The following is a 19,340-nucleotide window of genomic DNA, read 5'->3' as shown; positions in this document are numbered from 1 at the left end:
TGAACTGCGGTCCCCCCCACGAGTCCCCATTGGGTACAGCGGGTGCGTGGTGCGGTACGATTGGTGGGTTCGTGTTTCCCGTCCCCCGCCCGCGAGAAGTGGGGGTGAAAAGCGGCCGGACCCTCTCGGGGGGTAGTGGGCGGATCGCGCGGCTTGAGGTGTAAGCCTCGGAACTCCGGCGTAGGAGGGGGCGGAGGCGGCTCCTGAGCTCAAAGGGGACTTGAGACTCACCGGCCGTGCGCCATGAGGGCCCTGTGGGTGCTGGGCCTCTGCTGCGTCCTGCTGACCTTCGGTGAGTGGTCCTGGAGGAGAGGGCACCCCGGGACGCCCCCCTCTCCTCAAGCGCGGCCTCTTCTCGAAGGTTCTGGGGGCGTTGAGCCTGGGAGGAGGGGATAACAGGGTTAGGGTTTGGGCCAATGGGGGTGTCCATCGCTCTTCCTCGAAAGAGGTTGGGGGGATTTCCTTTTCTGTCACCTTCTGGAAGCATAAAAGGGGACTGGAGTCGTTTAAATCCCGTAAGATCTGGTGTCCGCTCCTAGCAGTCTCAGCCTCCTCGGGGTGGGGCCTCCCTCGGGCTCGCGCCCCCGCCAAGAGCATCACTTGTGCCTTTTCCGGAGGACTTTTGTCAGACGCCGCAACCTTTGATCATCAGAGTTTGAGTGCACCCCCACCCCCACCCCCCGCCCCTAGTCTCCTCGCCAACGCGAGTTTCCTTTCTTAGCTGTTGGGCTGTGGAGCGTGGGGCCCTGGGGCAGCAGACCGGCAGTGTCAGCGGTTTGATTCACTTTTACTCTAGCTCCTTAAGGTCCTAAAATTTATTATCTCTTCCCTTTCTCAGGCCCCTGGGGCCAATTTCAGTTCTCCTGGGTAGAGGTTGCACAAACACTTTGTGCTTTCTGACCTGTGATATTGAAGGCCTAAGTTTTGGCATGGTCAGTTTGGAGGCCTTGTCTCGGCCTGCGCGCAACACGTGTGAATGTAGAAAGGACCTGGTATCAAGTCGGCTAAACAGTATTTATAAAGGATCCCGGGGCTACCCTTTTAGAGGTGATGGACACCTCCGTATTTAAAAATCTCCTGAGGGACCTCACTGTCTGAATTGAAATAAGAAATATGCCGACTTGGGTTTACATCGGTTATTTAAACCAGTGGATCCATTCTTCCATCGCCGGCTCCAATATTTACCAAGTGAATTTTGCAACCCCTACCCTGGCCCTGTTCCATCTTGGTACTTCATGAGAAGTACATGAAGCAACGATGTGTGAGAGTTTTCTGATGTTAAATCTTCCTTTAGGGTCAGTGCGGGCTGACGACGAAGTGGATGTGGATGGGACAGTGGAAGAAGATCTGGGTAAAAGTAGAGAAGGCTCAAGGACAGATGATGAAGTAGTACAGAGGTTTGTGTTCTTCTGAACCTATACATATAACCCCTTGGGAACCTGGAAGGCTGTAGCTTCTTTGTATCTCTTCTCCAAAGGCCCAGAAGTACTCTGAATTTAAATAGGTGAAAAATAAAGACATAAGAGGTAGCAACTGTGTGCATGCATAGTATCTCCTGACTTTGCCCCTAAGAATGACTGGTCAGAATAAGATGAATTAATTCCCTTGGAAACTATTTTGGTAACTATTTCAGAATACTAGCACTATAGCCTTGCTAAGATCTTAGAAAAGACTTTGGTTGTATGCTCAGTAAGTGTGTACACTTTGTAATTAAAAAGATTTACGTCTGTTGAGCAATGTTTTCATTCAGCCTTTTAGGACTTAAAACTTTGTAGAGCCTTAGAAACCAGAATTTCCCTGGCATGTGTCCCATGTGAGGGAACAGAAATGTGTGTGACTTTGCTTTATAATAGAGGAAAGTTGGGTTCACTTTTCTGACAATTTTAAGCATAGAGTGTTTCCAGCTTGGTATTAAAAGTAACCTATCATTGTGGAAAAATAATAGTGAGATGGTAGACTGGTAATATAAAGGTTTCCTTTTTACCCTTTCAACCTTTAAGACCATTGTGCTTTCATCACAGATGCTGTATTTTTGGAGGGAACTAAGTAATGCAATATTAGTTGATCAAATTTTTTTCCTCAGAGAGGAAGAAGCTATTCAGTTGGATGGATTAAATGCATCCCAAATAAGAGAACTTAGAGAGAAATCAGAAAAGTTTGCCTTCCAAGCTGAAGTTAACAGAATGATGAAACTCATCATCAATTCATTGTATAAAAATAAAGAGGTAAGCAGCCTGTGGTTATGATGTTATTTTGTTTCTGTATGGTAGCTAACTTGATGACTTTCACAGTTAATGTGCTTTGTTGCTGTTTAGTTGTGTAGTCCCTAAGCCATGTGTGACTCTTTGTGACCCCATGGACTGTAGCCTACCAGGCTCCTCTGTCCATGGGATTTCCCAAGCAAAAATACTGGAGTGGGTTGCCATTTCCTTCTCCAGGGAATCTTCCTGACCGAGGAATCACACCTGTAACTCCTGCCTTGGAGGCAGATTTCTTTACCACTGAACCACCAGGGAAGCCAATAGTTAATATGCTTACACAAACAGTTGTCAAAGTTTAAAGACCCAGCATGTGCACGAATGGCTACTAGATACCTATTTGTATTTGTGGGAAGGGGGAGAGACATTTTCTCTTCTTTCTCCCTTTCCCCTCCACTTGTGTTCATGGCTTGCTGAATAGTTGTGAGTCTTAAGGACATTCATACAAACTGAGTCTAAGTATTGAATACATTAAGGTCACTAAGAAGGGAAATAGAGTAGTAACTACTCTGATCAGTTCAAGTGTTCTATATAGTTGTTCCAGTCCTTTGTGTAAAGAACTGTATCTCCTTTTAGCAAGAGAGTAAAGCCACCCTTATACCATAATACTCTCTAGTCCTTAAAGAGAGTTTTTTCAGAGTACAGAGGAGAAATGAATTTGACGTTAAGTTTGATGTCATGTATTTTGAGGCTAATTGAAGTGTGTGTTAAATCTGGCTTCCATTTAGATTTTCCTGCGAGAACTGATTTCAAATGCTTCTGATGCTTTAGATAAGATAAGACTAATATCACTGACTGATGAAAATGCTCTTGCTGGAAATGAGGAGTTGACGGTTAAAATTAAGGTAAGCTTAGAACAATTTTAAAGTGGAAAGAACTCTTAGAGATAGGGAATCCATTGTCAGTCAAGGTAGACTAGGTTAGGGGCAGTAACAGTTAATTACCAACTGTCAGGGACTTAAATCAGGGGTCAGTCAAATATGGCCTGTGGGCCAAATCCAACCTGCTGCCTGTTTTTATAGATAAAGTTTTATTGGAACGTAGCCATGCCCATTTGTGAATTATCTGTGACTGCTTTTGACAGAGGCCGTACGGCCTATAAAGCCTAAGATACTCTCTGGTCCTTTTCCAGAAAAAGTTTGCCAACCCCTGGCTTTAAGTCATTAATCACAGGCTGCCTTGGGGCCTCTGCTTTGCATCATCCTCACCCTAGGACACAGGCTGATGGAGCAGCTGCCATCTGGCGTATAGCTGGTTGTCATGGTGCAAAGAAAGCTTGGAGGGTCTCATACCAGTTAAAGGCTCCACCCTGAAAGCCATGCTTTTGACTCCCACTTGTAACTCATTAGCCAGAACTTGTCACATGGCCTTAACCAACTATCAGTGAGGGAAATATATTCCGGTAATATTTCCGGAAGGCAGAGAGCCGGGAATATTTAGTGAAGAACATTGATCCCCACAGATTACAAAGACAGAAAAGACATAAGTCATTTAAGTTTCAGATCCTTTTATCTTCTATCAATGAAATAGAGAAAACATAAAATTTTATTTTTCTTGATTTTTTTGTTTTTCCCCTTAAATAACTTGTTCTGTTTAGGTCTATCTCTGCCCATTGACATTTAGACTGGTCCTTGCCTTCTTACATTGATCGATATTTTATCAAATACACTAAACTTAAAATTCTTCTCTATAAAGAAAGATGTTTGTACTTAAGATGTGCGCTTTTTGAAAAGACCATAAAATACTATCTGGAGGAGGGAAGGAGTTCAGTTTTTTTCCTGCATTGGATTGATGTGCTTCAAAACTGATAGCTTCTCAGTATATAGCTGAGTATTTCCTTTCCATATTGTGAGTATTAAGCAAGTGTAATTGTCTTGTTCTTGGTTTTAGTGTGACAAGGAGAAGAACCTGCTGCATGTCACAGACACTGGTGTAGGAATGACCCGGGAGGAGTTGGTGAAAAACCTTGGCACCATAGCCAAGTCTGGAACAAGCGAGTTTTTAAACAAAATGACTGAGGCACAAGAAGATGGCCAGTCAACATCGGAACTGATCGGTCAGTTTGGTGTTGGTTTCTATTCTGCCTTCCTTGTGGCAGATAAAGTTATTGTCACGTCGAAACACAACAATGACACCCAACACATCTGGGAGTCCGACTCCAATGAATTTTCTGTAATCGCTGACCCCAGAGGAAACACTCTCGGACGGGGAACAACCATTACGTGAGTATTACTCACTTGTAATGAGAATTAATAGCCATAGCCAGGCTCTTGACTCTCCAATTCTAGCTCTCTGAGCCAATGGCCTATTCTGGACCTTAATTTCTTTGCCTGTAAAAATGAGGAATGTGAGACCAGTTCTCATCATGTTAAGTATTTTGAGACCTTGCTAAGGACCAGACCCAGAGTTATGGTGGCTGCTGTCGATGGAGGGCATCAAGTAGGAAGGGTTAGCTCTTCCAGCTGAAGGCGCGTCAGAGGACTCACAGACAGGTGGCTTGTCCAGGTTTTCCAGGGAAGCAGGACTCAGAAAAGTGGTGGCAGTCTGTGGAGCATCGTGGATAAGGGCTTGGCAATACAATGTGTTCACAAGATTCAAGGAATGCATTTCAGGCAGTGGCAGTTACTCATTGAAATTGTAATGAAGTTTTTAAAGTTTTCTGAAGGTGGTATGGAGGGTGGCAGGGGCGGTTGAGAAGAGACTCTCAGTAACCTGGGTAACCGTTGAAAATATTCAAGATTGTAACTAGGGTTGGGGGCAGGTTAGAGAGAAGAGGTACAGATAAAGGACCTGAAAGAGAGTTATGAAAGTTCTCTGGAAGAAAATGTCTCACTGGAGGATAGTTAGATCTTGTCTGGTGGCTCAGATGGTAAAGAATCTGCCTGCAATGCTGAGACCCTTGTTCAATCCCTGGGTTGGGAATATCCCCTGGAGAGGGAATGGCTACCCACTCCAGTATTCTTGCCTGGAGAATCCCATGGACTGAGGAGCCGGGCAGGCTACAGTCCATGGGGTTGCAAAGGGTCAGACATGACTGAGGATAGTTACAAGTCATCGAATTTGAAGTGGAATTTTAAGTCACCACCTTTGTGGGGCCGGGAGGGGCTGCATTGAGTTACAAGGGCTTCTCTTATTGTGGAGCACCGTCTCTCAAGCACATGGGCTCAGTGGTTGCCATGAATGGGCTTCTCTTGTTGCAGTGCATTGGCTCTCTAGTTACTTAGTTGCCCCAAGACGTGTGGGATCTGATCTGAGTTCCCCAATTCAGTTCAGTTCGGTCTCAGTCGTGTCCGACTCCTTGCAACCCCATGAATCGCAGCACGCCAGGCCTTCCTGTCCATCACCAACTCCTGGGGTTCACTCAGACTTAAATCCACCGAGTCAGTGATGCCATCCAGCCATCATCCTCTGTCGTCCCCTTTTCCTCCTGCCCCCAACCAGGGTTCAAACCTGCATCCCCTTCAGTAGAAGCTTGGAGTCTTAATCACTGGGCCTCCAGGGAAATCCCAAGCCAGTAACTATTGTTGGTGTAAACAAGGCAGATCTTAGGCCCAGTTATCTCCTGGTGCTTACAGCACTGTGAAGTGTGAAGCAGACAGGAGACAGGACAGCTTTCTTGCTTTTGTTTTTTTATCTCCATCATAGAGATAAAGAAATTCCAATTTAGAAGTCAGTTGACTTACCCAGTTCTGCCAAGTGAAAATGTGCCCACAGCCCTGCTTTTTCCTTTTTTTCTTAATTCAGTTTAAAATTGTCTCAGTATAACTGATTTTTAAATATGCAAGTAGGAAACAAACATATATCTTATCATTTCAACATTTTCTTCATCCCAGAAGACATTTTTTGCCTTCACTGTCACAAATTTTCCTTTAATAAAAACTAGACAACTGCATTTTAGTATTTTTACTAATTTTTCATTGTAAACTTACCTTTCCCTCCCTTTGTTATTAACATTCACATATCCTGATCTCTTTAGGAGGCATCACTGATAGTTATACCCAAGTGCCCTCTCTGTTAGGTGGTAGGAGAATACAGGTAAATCACATCTCTTAACTAGAAAGACAGAAAATGATGTCCCAAGAGGTGTTTGTGTCTTGTGTTGCTAAGAGACAGGTGAGATGTCTAGATAGAAGTTCCACATGAGCAAACATTTTGTTGATACTCCATTCCCAGTGGCTAATGTGTGACTGGCAGATATTTGTATGAATGGATAAGGGTCATCAGGACAGTTTTCATGAAGTAGTATGGATGGTTGGTCAGTAAATGAAACTTTACAACAGGTTCTCCTTTCCTTGGGCAAAATTGCCTTTTTTCTTCAAGGCCTACCCCACCAATTCACTCAGTGGATACTTGCTTGAATGTCTATTAACTGCTAGAGTTTAGGGCTACAGTGGAGAATAAGACAGTGGCTGTTCCTCCTTTCACATGGTTCATTCAACTAAGAAAGAAAACACAAGAAATAATTTCAGAATGGCAAATGCCAGAAACGAAGCTAAGGGACAACCCCCTTATCAGAAGGTCTTTCTGAAATGGTTTTGAGTTAGGTTCAGATGTTCTAGGCAGCAAGCACTGCACGTTGGACAGTTTCAGAGGCACATTTGAGGAACTGAAAGTCTAGAATGGCCAAAGGGAAAAGAGCAAAGGCAAGGAAGTAGCAAGTTCAAGATCTTGCCCTACCTACATGTTACTTCATCTTAATACTGGGCCAGTAAAGTAGAGGCTGTCAGACGAGTGTTTGCTCCCTACTCCTGTTCTTAGCCCTAGTGAGCCACCACTTATGAGAGATTTAGTGAAGAATAAATGAGATCATGAAATCAGCATCTTGTAAATGCTAACATAAAATGGCTTCTGCCCCTCCTGCTTATTCTATCTTCTGCATTTCTCCCTAAAGCTAGTCACTGCTTCTCATCTGTTGTCTCTCATGCCATCTCCTCAGAGATGAGAGAATTAAGTACTACTGCATCTTTTAAAGTCAGCCTTTCCTGAACACCTTCCTCTTTGCCATCAAAGTGTAAACGTATTGAAGTCTCTCTGGGAGGAGGGGCAGGCAGGTGATGCACCTTTCTGCTGTCAGGCACGTGCTCTCTCGTTTTCTTTCCTATCTACTGTTGGGCGTTTCGAAAAAGCAGACTTGCCTTTGCTGCTATTTCACCTTCTGTTCCCCCCTCAGCCCACGGTATTTTGACTTTATCCACCACTTTTCCATGGAAATAAATTACCAGTATTCCTTGTTGCTAAATCCAGTGGATTCGGTCTTATTTTAGTTGCTGTGATCCCCAGCAATAGTGTCTCTCTTTTTTTTTTTTTTTTTTTTTTGAGTTTTTCTTTTGTGTTTTCTACAGAATTTGCATTTTACTGCTCACTCCTTAAAACAATCCACTCAGTACCTAGCATCATTTTTTTAAATTTCCTTTGCCTGTTTCTTAAATGTTGATAGTCTCTTTTCTTCAGAAGTTCAGTTTTAGCCCTCTGTGTCCTGTGTCCATCATGCAGTCTTAACCACTGTTGTGGATTCAGGCTCCAGTTCCTTCTCGGGCTTCTCTAATCTATATTCTTAGCCAAGATCAGGAGTCAGCAGACTTTTAGTTAAAGGGTCAGCTAGTAAATATTTTAAGCTCATGAACTATAGGATCATGAGATTTCTCATGTCAGAACTCTCCTATCCATAGTTTGAAAGCGGCCATAGACAGTATATGATGAGGTTGTGTCCTGATGAAATTTCTTGTGAGTGGCAACCAGAGTTTGCCAACCCCTGGTCTAGATCTTGCTACTGGGTTCTAAGCTTATATATCTAATTGCCTCTTGAATACCTGACTAAGATGTCTAATCATCAGCTTCAATTTGCATCCAAAACTGATGCAACTTGGTACCAACCTAGGATCACTAGTATGTATACTCCGAGACCAGAGTTTAGTCCCCTCACTAGGCTGGGTCATCATGTACTGTGTACTTGCTGGAAACTCCTCCTAAACTATACGCTTTTTGAGGCAAGGAGGGGACCATGGATACAACATTATCCATTTCTATTGGGAGCACAGACATCAAGATATGGGCTACCCACTGTGTTTGAGAGTATGATGTGGCTGTTATTTTTGGTGGGTGGAGGAGAAGTTTGCAGCAAGGGTGGTAAGGAAGAAGAAGCAGCAGTGCTTCAGTTTTTGGTACTGTAGTTATTATCTCAGCCAGTGCTGTTCCTGATAGAACTTTCTGTGGTAGACATGGTCTTTCACTACTCTGTCCAGTATGGCAGCCACTTGCCACATGTGACTGTTGACTTGGAATGTGGCGATTTAACTAAAGAACTGACTTTAACTGTTACGACTATAACTATTTATAACTGACTATAACTGACTTTTAACTATTAACAAATAGTCACATGTAACAGGTGGGTGGCTCCTTTTTGTTTAGTGCAAATAAACAGTAGTTCAGATTAATGTTCTAGCTATTATTTTAAATAAATTCATTTATTTATTTTTGACTGTGCTGGCTCTTTGTTGCTGCGCAGGCTTTTCTGTAGTTGCAGTGAACAGGGTCTACTCTAGTCATGGTGCGTGGGCTTCTCACTGCAGTGGCTTCTCTTGTAGAATATGGGCTCTAGGGCACGTGGGCTCAGTAGTTGCAGCGCCCAGGCTCTAGAGCGCAGGATCAATAGTTGTGATGTACAGGCTTAGTTGTTCCATGGCATGTGGGATCTTCCTGGATCAGGGATCAAAACCATGACTATTGCATTGGCATGTGAATTCTTTACTGCTGAGCCATCAGAGATGCCCTCTAGCTTTTTCTTAAGGAACGTGTTTTTATTAGGGGTTAACTGTCTATAGTATGTAATCAGTTGATTTCTAGGGAAGCTAGCAGAGTGCGTATGATTCAACTTTTCTCCAGAATATTGCAGACTTCCCACCTTCGGCTAGCTTAAGATTTCTGTTCTTCAAATGAAAAAAAATCCAGCACATTGAGGAGATTGGAAACCTTTTCATTTTTTGCTTATAATGAAGACTGTTTTCCACTTGAGGGAGTGCAAGAAAGATTCTTCCTTTTACTATACCCATATTTGGTACATTTAGCTCACAAACCTTTATTGGTGATAAGAGTTCTTAACATGAATGATGGGGGCTTTGTGGGTTATGCACAGTTGGCTATTATAATCAAATGAATATTTACACAAATTTATATATCAGAACTTTTAAATAATGACGTGTCTCTAAATGTCTTATTTTCCTTGCAGCCTTGTTTTAAAAGAAGAAGCATCTGATTACCTTGAATTGGATACAATTAAAAACCTCGTGAAAAAATATTCACAGTTCATAAACTTTCCTATTTATGTATGGAGCAGCAAGGTAAATTTATATGAATAAAATTTATATATGTATATTACCTTGGACATATTTAAATATTTAACACATAAAGAATGAAGGTTAAATCTGGTTCTTCTAATGCAGGATACTCAGTATTTTCTTACTGAAGACTGTTTTTTTGAGCTGTAATTTTTTTTCATATCTTATAGATAAAATCAAGAATTATGAAACATTAGCTTAACCATCATTCTATTTTCTACATAAACAGACTGAAACGGTTGAGGAACCTGCCGAAGAAGAAGAAGCAGCAAAAGAAGATAAAGAAGAATCTGATGATGAAGCTGCAGTAGAAGAAGAGGAAGACGAAAAGAAACCAAAAACTAAAAAAGTAAGCCCGGTTCATCCTCCTACTTAAAATATTGTTTAGGTTATAAGGTACCAGATTCCTAGAAAAAGGGGTAAGATTTCTTGATGCAGGAGAGGGGTTTGGGTTGGAGGAAGGTGGTCAGAGGCTACAGCCTTCCAGTTATAAACGAGCACCAGGGACACAAGAGACAGTGTGGTGGGGCCAGCACTGCTCTGGAATGTATGGAAAGGCTGTAAGAGTCTTAATTCCTGAGAGTTCTCATTATAAGGAGATTTTTTCTTTTGGTCCATTTCTTAAAATTGTTTATTCTTTTATTCTCATCTGTATGAGATGATGGAGGTTAGCTTACTGTGGTCATTATTTTCACAATATGTGTAAACCTTTATGTGGTACACCTGCAACTCATATAGTAATGATCTCAATTGTATCTCGGTAAAACCAAGGCAGGGGAGATGGGAGAACAAAGGTGGAAAATATTTTTTAGATTATATTAGAAAAAACACAGAAACCTGGATATGCACAGACTGATTTAAGCTTCAGTTCTTCATGATCTTTTCTCAAGGCCTTGTCTGCAGGCCCAGCTTTTAAAATCCAAGCTGTTTGTGTGCGTTTTCTCTCCTTAGAAAGTTTTAAGTAGCAAACGCAGATCATTTTTATGAATTATTCTCTGACTTTTATATATTGCCCAGGACTGGTGGCTTATGATAAGTCTTGAATTTTAAAATCTTGAAATCTTTTTGCATCTTCTTTTGTCACATAGATATGAATTATAATTAAATTAATTAAATTAATTCTCTGGTCTGCTCAGGTAGCAGAGTAGGTAGAAGTAATGGTGAATTGTGAGAAATATATAAGATGTTGGATTTCTGTAAGTCATGAAATAGAAATACATAATATGTATATCCTTCTAACCTCAAAACATATATTCAAGAAATAACATTTTAGCTAGTTAAAAATAACTGAAAAAAAATCTTAATTGGATTGTTACCAATTATTACAACCATTTGCCTTTCTTGTATTAAATATCAGTCTTAAATACTTAGAGAGATACTTAAAAAAATTTATTTTTAAATTTTGAATATTTATTTATTTATTTGGCTGTTATGGGTCTCAGTTGTGGAGCCCAGGCTTAGTTGCTTCATGGTGTGTGGGATCTTCCCAGACCAGGATCAAACCAGTGTCCCTTGAATTGCAAGGCAGATTCTTAACCACTGGACCACCAGAGAAGCCCTTTAAAAAAAATTTTGATCCATTTGGCAGGAACCATATTACAATAGAGATACCCTATATTATTTTGAAATGTTCTAAAGCTGTAGTTACTGTACTATAACTATTGATACCATTGGTGTAACTTAGGAGAAACTAATCAAATACTGTAACTTCAGGTTGAAAAAACTGTCTGGGATTGGGAACTGATGAACGATATCAAACCCATATGGCAGAGACCATCGAAAGAAGTAGAGGAGGATGAATACAAAGCTTTCTACAAATCATTTTCAAAGGTAAATGTTATTTTAAAATAATGTGATAAGAAAACATCCCTATATCAAAAATAGGTTTAAACACAGGTTTATAACTATTTCAGCACAACCAGTTTCCTTTTTAATCCTGTGTGTTTTATATTATGCATTAAAAACTTTACTCTGAGATGGAATCTATAGGCTTCTAGACTAGATCACCAAGGCTCTATGCTACAAAAAAAATTAAGAACCACCTACGTCAATAGATGCTTGATTTTTGCTACAGAACCTGTAAGGCATAAAATCATGCTATTGAATGTCCTTTACCATAATCTTAAAGGCTTGTTTACAACATCAAACATTTATTTTGAGGCCATGCCTAGAAATGATGACTAAATCTGTTGTCTTGCCTTTTTTTTTTTTTTTTACTGATCATTTCTTATAACTCTTAGAATCCAAAACTAGCTTTGACTAAGATGGTTTCAAGTTAATGTTTTCTCAAACAGCATTTTGTACAAATAGAACAATTTAATGAACTTAGCATGGCTAGAGAAAACTGTGTCCATCATGCAGTCTTAACCACTGTTGTGGATTCAGGCTCCAGCTCCTTCTCGGGGTTCTCTAATCTGTATTTTTAGCCTAGATCAGGAATCAGCAGACCTTTAATGAAAGGGTCAGCTAGTAAATATTTTAAGCTCATGAACTATAGGATCTGTGACATGTCAGAACTCTCCTATCCATAGTTTGAAAGCAGCCATAGACAGTATATGATGAGGTTGTGTCCTGATGAAATTTCTTGTGAGTGGCACCCAGAGTTTGCCAACCCCTGGTCTAGATCTTGCTACTGGACTCTGATTGTTCTGTATTCTTTATTCTATCTGCTGATTTGTTACTTAACCTTTGTTTCCCTTACGTTAACATCCAACTACCTTTAAGCTTTACCTCTAAAAACTTTCCCTTGGTTCTGCCTCCTTTTTCATTCTCATGTAACCTAAAATCCTAGCATATATAGAGGTACTTACATCTTAACAGCTATATTAGAAATATGTGAGCAGTGTGTGATTTTAAGTCTTTTAGAGGCTACATTAAAAAAAAAATTGAAACAGGCCAAGTTAACTTTTAATAGTCTATGTTTTTTTAACCCAGTATTCCAATAGTATTTCAACAGGTAATCAATACAAAAAATTGGTCCTTTTTGGTTTTTTTGTTTGATTGGGGTTTTTTGTGGGATATTTGTTGGTGCTACATTATCAAAGTCTGGTGTATGTCTTACACTGACCAACACATCTCACTGTGGACTAGCTACATTTCAGGTGCTCAGTATGGATAATATAGGAATTTTCTGTTCTTATATACCTCTTGGATCCACTGCTGCAGTCCAAGTTTCTTGGAAGAAATCTGTTGCTGAATGCTTTTTTAGCTGAACAGTACACTCACAAAATTTCTTATGTCATTTTGTCATTTAGACAGGATGGTGGTTTTCCTGTCCTATCCTCTCATGTGTGTAGAACCTAGACTCAGCCATCCTTCCCAGGGGTAGGCAATAGAGAACTGTTGACAGCCACATCAGAATAGCCATGTCCAGCCAGTTAGAAGTGCAGTCTTAACTGTTTCTTCTTCCCTCTTTGCCTTCCTCTCCCCTTCACTTATTTGGTAAAGGAACTTTTTTGTTAGTTGACTGTTAAACTGCATGTGTACCACACCCTATGTTGCTTAGCCTTTGCACTGCCTTTTCCATGTGCCTTTTGAATGACCCAAGATACCAACTTTCTAGGAAAGCGATGACCCCATGGCATATATCCACTTTACTGCTGAAGGGGAAGTTACCTTCAAGTCAATTTTATTCGTACCCACATCTGCCCCACGTGGTCTGTTTGATGAATATGGATCCAAGAAGAGTGATTACATTAAGGTGAGTTTTTAAATAGTATAAACTGAGTTTAAAATTTAGAAGCATGATTTCCAGAAAGTGACCTTTGTTTTTTTGGTCTCCACTTTAGCTGTATGTGCGCCGAGTATTCATCACAGACGACTTCCATGATATGATGCCCAAGTACCTGAATTTTGTCAAGGGTGTTGTAAGTATCTGGAGGTTATTGGGGGAAGAGGGGAGTAGAGTGGGGGTCTTAAAGTGGGTTTTTTTTGGTCGGTTGGTTTTGTTTTTCTCTGACGTTTGTATTGCTTGTTGAACTTTTGCTGTCTGCAGGTGGACTCGGATGATCTCCCCTTGAATGTTTCCCGTGAGACACTTCAGCAACATAAACTGCTTAAGGTAAGTAAAGTGAAGTCGCTTCAGTCGTGTCCGACCCTTAGCGACCCCATAGACTGCAGCCTACCAGGCTCCTGCATCCATGGGATTCTCCAGGCAAGAACACTGGAGTGGATTGCCATTTCCTTCTCCAATCCAAATGTTCAAACATAGAAGTTGAAAGAGCTGTCCAGTGAGCACCCATATATATGTACTATCTGGTCTAAAGTTAGAATATAAACATGAAAGCAATCTTGTAACTGTTGCCAGTGACAACTTAAGTTTCCATTCAGTCTGACACAGGAATACTTGGCCATTCCCTGCCCCCCTTGGTAAATACCAGTGTCTTTGTATCTTTCTCCACTACTCCCCTGCTACCTTACATAGTGTAGGTTCTCAAAAGTTTGTGAGGAAGTTCTCTAATGAGTTATTCTGTCATTTTGTTTAGGTGATTAGAAAGAAGCTTGTCCGTAAAACTCTGGACATGATCAAGAAGATTGCTGATGAGAAATACAATGATACTTTTTGGAAAGAATTTGGTACCAACATCAAGCTTGGTGTGATAGAAGATCACTCAAATCGAACACGTCTTGCCAAACTTCTTAGATTCCAGTCTTCTCACCATCCAAGTGACATGACTAGTCTAGACCAGTATGTGGAAAGAATGAAGGAGAAGCAGGACAAAATCTACTTCATGGCTGGGGCCAGCAGGAAAGAGGTGAGAGAACTTCGACTGGTCTGCTGTGTAGCTAGGGACTGATTTATAGCCAACTCTTGAGAGAGAAAAAAAGGAAAATTTGTAAACTGAAATAGTTCTGAGACCTGGTCAGTTACTGACAGGAAGAAAAGTCATTTGTATTCTCTGCATCTCTTAATTCCCTACCCATAAAATGGGATTGTTGGTACTCTATAAATGTACCTACTTGGATGAAGAAAACATACTAAGGCCAAACTGGAAATTTGTGTTATTTCTTTTAATTTTGTAGGCCGAATCTTCTCCCTTTGTTGAGCGACTTCTGAAAAAGGGCTATGAAGTGATTTATCTCACAGAACCTGTGGACGAATACTGCATTCAGGCTCTTCCCGAGTTCGACGGGAAGAGGTTCCAGAATGTTGCCAAAGAAGGAGTGAAGTTTGATGAAAGTGAGAAAAGTAAGGAGAGTCGTGAAGCAGTTGAGAAAGAATTTGAGCCTCTGCTAAACTGGATGAAAGATAAAGCCCTCAAGGACAAGGTATTCTAGAAATTAGAAACACTGAAAATTTTAGCATCTGTGTTTTAAAAAATTGTTTTGTTAGCAAATTAAACTTTGTAACTGGTTACTTTTGTAGTCATTAAAAGTTATACAGAACACTTAATATTGTTACATTATTGGGAGGACAAGCTTAAAATTGATGAACTGAAGAATTACAGGGATATGTAATTATTCTGTATGTAGGTACTTTTTTTTTCTTTGTAACTGAAAGTTTTTCATAATTTAATATTGTCTTTACAATAGCTTAAATTTTTACAGGTTAAACTTAAGTTGTATATGTTTTTGAAAGTTTAAGTATTTCTGACTAAGAAACTCAGTTATGAAATGACAGTTTTCCTAAGAATCTGAATAAGAGGTACTTTTCTGAACTGCCTGTTTGTGATCTTAAGTGATGAGTCCTTAAGGAGTTGAAATGCAATTACTTGACGACCTTTATTGTTGATATTTAGAGATAACTAACTTTCGCTTTCTCCTCCAAAGATCGAGAAGGCTGTGGTGTCTCAGCGCCTGACAGAGTCTCCGTGTGCTCTGGTAGCCAGCCAGTACGGGTGGTCTGGCAACATGGAGAGGATCATGAAAGCCCAGGCATACCAGACAGGCAAGGACATCTCAACCAAGTAAGCATCCTCAGGGAAGGCCCTGCCAGGATGTAAGCTCTCGCCCAGCCTCCCATTAGAAGATAACACAGCTTCTACACAAAGAACTAATGGGTTTTAAGTGTCTACCACTCTCCATTATAGAGAAGTTGACAAAATGATTAGATTTACTAAAGAAAAGGTCTTGCACTTGTGATTTATATTTAGTATTTTATATACAGATGGAAATTTTCTTGATCTGTTACATATAATGTCTTTCAGCATTAGGTTTTCTGCTTGTATCTGGACTGCCTTTACATTTTCAGATAATAGTTAAAGATGAAGTTAAGGACAGTTACATTTCTTAAATGAGTTAAATCCTTTTTAATTACCCCTTCTACCCCAAGTGGTATTCTCCACTAAATACAGGGTAGAAGATGCACAACCAGCAATTGAACTCAAGGACCAAGTACTGGAGGTACACTAGGTCTTTGGTACCCTTTATTTTTAAGAAATGTGTATTTCAGGTTTATATTTTAATGTAACAACCGTAGTTTTGAAAATGACTTCTTCCTTGCTTTTATTCTCTCTTCTACCTGGACTGTCTTCTAACTAGCTACCTATTGTCACACTTTTTTTCCCCAACCGTAGCTTAAGGATTCTTCTATCCGAAGTGTAGTTTACATTGTCTCAATCCCTAAACTCCATTTAAAATATACCTATATTTCATAATTAGCATGGCTCAAGTGTATAATATTTATAAAATCAGATGCCAAAGTGCTGTTTTATTTGTCTTGTACCTTGGCTAGATTGTAAATGTCAGGTGGAAAATGGGTTTCTGCTTATATTCCATTGCAACAGTATAGTAGCCATTTAAGTCCATCTTCTCAGTCATTTATTAACAGGATGGTACCTTCTATCCAACAAACATTTGAGCACCTACTGTGTCTATATACTGATGCTCCACAGTAGACATCACTACTCTTTTGCAATGTTCAGACTAGTCAGGATTGAGAAATCAAGGCATAATTCTGTAAGCCCTGTGTGTATGATAGGTATGCCAAGATGTAGGGAGAAAGGTTCCTTCCTGTCCTCAGCCTGCAACTGCAGGAAGGAGAGCAGTCATGGAGGACAGGTAGGATGCTAACAATGATGATGGTATACCCATAATGCATTGCAGCCGAGCTTAGTGAAAAGTGCCATTTTTCTTGGAACCATATTGGTTGAAGCATCATGAAGAAGGTGTTACTTAAGCAGCACCCAGAGCCTGTTCTGTTCCAGAACTCTGGGGAGACACAGCTGCAATTATGATAGTGATTGCATTAAGAGGGGATGAACAGGACATTAAATCAGTTCATCCACTCAACAAAAGGCACTTGGGATTCATTAGTAAATAAAGTAGTTCTTTATTGTACTATTTGATCTAACCATGCACATTGCCCTTTAAAAGGGAAAGCGTGATTTAACAATATATAAGCATGTCTTGATTTTTTAAAAGTTATCTGTAATTATGTAAGTTATACTAGAATGTGGGAAATGTATGGACCCTCAAATTTGATCTATTTGTTAACGTTCATTTCTACTCTGTAACAGTTATTATGCCAGCCAGAAGAAAACATTTGAAATTAACCCCAGACACCCACTAATCAGAGACATGCTTCGAAGAGTTAAGGTGAGCAGTATCACGGCCTTACTCCTCTTTTTAATTTGACTTCTTTGGACCCTTTAGTATTAATAAAGTGTGTGACTCCTTCCATTTCAGGAAGATGAAGATGACAAAACTGTTTCAGATCTTGCTGTGGTTTTGTTTGAAACAGCAACACTGCGGTCAGGATATCTTTTGCCAGACACTAAAGCATATGGAGACAGAATAGAAAGAATGCTTCGCCTCAGCTTAAACATCGACCCTGATGCAAAGGTTTGATGTAACTTACTGAATGTTTGAGTCCCGGTATCAGGCTCTGTGCTAAAAATGAATGAGAAATTTCCCCTTTCGCATCCATTTTCTTTTTTTGCCTGTCTCCCTTTGTTAGCTTGACTGTTAACTCTAATTACAGGGTTTCCTCTATAGTTTTGTAGTTAACAGAATTAACTGAATTGAAGTTAATTATGATCTTACACATTTAAATGAACAGAATGAACACAGAGCCAAGGTGTTTGATGCATTATGGGCTCATAAATGTTGCCCTTAGGTTGAAGAAGAACCCGAAGAAGAACCCGAGGAAACAACAGAGGACACCGCAGAAGACACAGAGCAAGATGAAGAGGAAGAGATGGACGCAGGAACAGACGAGGAAGAACAAGAAACAGCAGAGGTAGAGCAAACCAAGAGGGGGACTTGCATTTTTAGTTCTTGAAAGTCAGAACTATTGCCAAAGTCAAGAAATAGGCATCTAATATCAAATTCAAAAGCTGGAACAAATCAATTTAAATGTGTATTTTGATCCTCCCCACTGCCTTTACTTCCTTAGTTTAGCCATCCATTCTATTTTTAAATAGGCAAGGAGCCTAGGGAGGCAGGGACTGGCGGCTGCAACTTTATTTTAATCTTTTTGTTGGCTGTGCTGGGTTTTGCTGCTGTGCGGACTTTCTCTGGCTTTGGAGAGCAGGCGCTTACTCTCCTCATCGCGGTGGCTCCTCTTGTTTCAGAGCAGGGGCTTCAGTAGTTGCAGCACATGCCCTCAGTAGCTAGGGCTGCCAGGCTCCAAAGCACAGACTCGACAGTTGTGGCTCAGCTGCTCTGTGGCACGTGGGATACTCCCAGCTCAGAAATCAAACCCGTGTCTCCTGCCTTGGCAAATGGATTCTTTATTCCTGAACCACCAGGGAAGCCCTCGCCACCCATTCTTGAGGTGTTTTTAAGCAGATTACTCCTTAGTCTACTGTGCTTCCATGTTCTCTGCCACTTGCTTCTGCCTTACAGTAACATTAACCGATTCTAAATTTTTGATTGTTCAGGGACTATTGATCTTATGGGTTCTAGGTTATTTTGCAGATTAGCAAGCTAAGATTCTAGCCTATAGATCCGATAATGGAAATAGGCTGGATCTATTTCCATTTTTACCATACATGAACCTTTGGTGAGCAAAGGTTTGTTGTGCTGATTTTTAATGTATTCTGATTTTTCTGTTTTCACAGAAATCTACAGCTGAAAAAGATGAACTGTAAATTATACTCTTCCCATTTGGATGCTGTGTGGAGAGGGAATGTGAAGTTTATTTCTTTTGGGAGAGACTTGTTTTGGATGTGTCCCCCACCCCCATGCCCTCAGCCCCCTTCTCCTCTGCACTGTAAAATGTTGGGATTGTGGTCACAGGAAGAAGTGGGGTTTTTAGTTGAATTTTTTTTAACATTCCTCATGAATGTAAATTTGTACTATTTAACTGACTATTCTTGGTGTAAAATCTTGTCATGTGTATAAAAATAAAAAAGGTCCCAAATATCCAATGTCTTGCTTGTCTTTTTATAATTCATTGTATAGAGCTCCCTGATACTTGATTTTTCTTGCAGTTTTTTGGTGATATACAGCATAATGTCTTGACTTACATACATCAGGAAATGGTACAAGTAGTGAACGTCCATCATCTCATAGATACAAAATAAAGTAGTTCTTAGATCCTGTGTCCTGAGTTTTCTTCTTAGAAAAGTAATGCATACTTAAGAAAAGTGGCTTTTAAAATTCTTAAAAATCACTCATAGAAAGAAGGGACATACTCTTCTTTACAGAATTCCAAATAGTACATGTAGATGCTCCCCCTTCCAGGAAGTGGAGCTGAATCCTCCTTTCCTTTTTGAACGTGGGCTGGATTTAATGACTGTCTTCTAGAGTGTGGAAAGCAGGAAACAGTAACTCTAGAGCAGAGAACCTTGGCAGATGCTACCCT

The 19,340-nt window shown here is 40.4% G+C and overlaps 1 protein-coding gene across 1 annotated transcript; it reads left to right on the top strand.

Moving 5' to 3' along the window:
* Positions 1-151: 151 nt before the first annotated feature.
* On the top strand, positions 152-18,898 carry HSP90B1 (heat shock protein 90 beta family member 1). Its single transcript, XM_005899079.3, has 18 exons — positions 152-292; positions 1,295-1,397; positions 2,084-2,225; positions 2,987-3,103; positions 4,149-4,480; positions 9,484-9,595; positions 9,822-9,941; positions 11,306-11,422; positions 13,155-13,292; positions 13,381-13,458; positions 13,587-13,652; positions 14,077-14,346; positions 14,615-14,860; positions 15,362-15,498; positions 17,050-17,128; positions 17,219-17,374; positions 17,649-17,771; positions 18,595-18,898. The coding sequence occupies exons 1-18, from the start codon at positions 244-246 to the stop codon at positions 18,622-18,624; spliced, it is 2,415 nt and encodes an 804-aa protein (XP_005899141.1). The 5' UTR covers positions 152-243; the 3' UTR covers positions 18,625-18,898.
* The last annotated feature ends 442 nt before the right edge of the window (positions 18,899-19,340 follow it).

Source organism: Bos mutus, chromosome 5 (assembly GCF_027580195.1).
Source record: "Bos mutus isolate GX-2022 chromosome 5, NWIPB_WYAK_1.1, whole genome shotgun sequence".
Lineage (NCBI taxonomy): Eukaryota > Metazoa > Chordata > Mammalia > Artiodactyla > Bovidae > Bos > Bos mutus.
The sequence above is the reverse complement of the archived record's forward strand: the minus strand, read 5'-3'. Positions and strand labels throughout refer to the sequence as shown.

What these genes read in the sequence shown, in the direction of transcription:
- HSP90B1 (XM_005899079.3), top strand. Translation starts at nt 244, where the DNA reads ATGAGGGCCCTGTGGGTGCTGGGCCTCTGCTGCGTCCTGCTGACCTTC. An exon ending in GATGATGAAGTAGTACAGAG is followed by an intron (nt 1,398 to 2,083) that starts GTTTGTGTTCTT and finishes TTTTTTCCTCAG; the next exon opens with AGAGGAAGAAGCTATTCAGT. An exon ending in ATAAAGCCCTCAAGGACAAG is followed by an intron (nt 14,861 to 15,361) that starts GTATTCTAGAAA and finishes TCTCCTCCAAAG; the next exon opens with ATCGAGAAGGCTGTGGTGTC.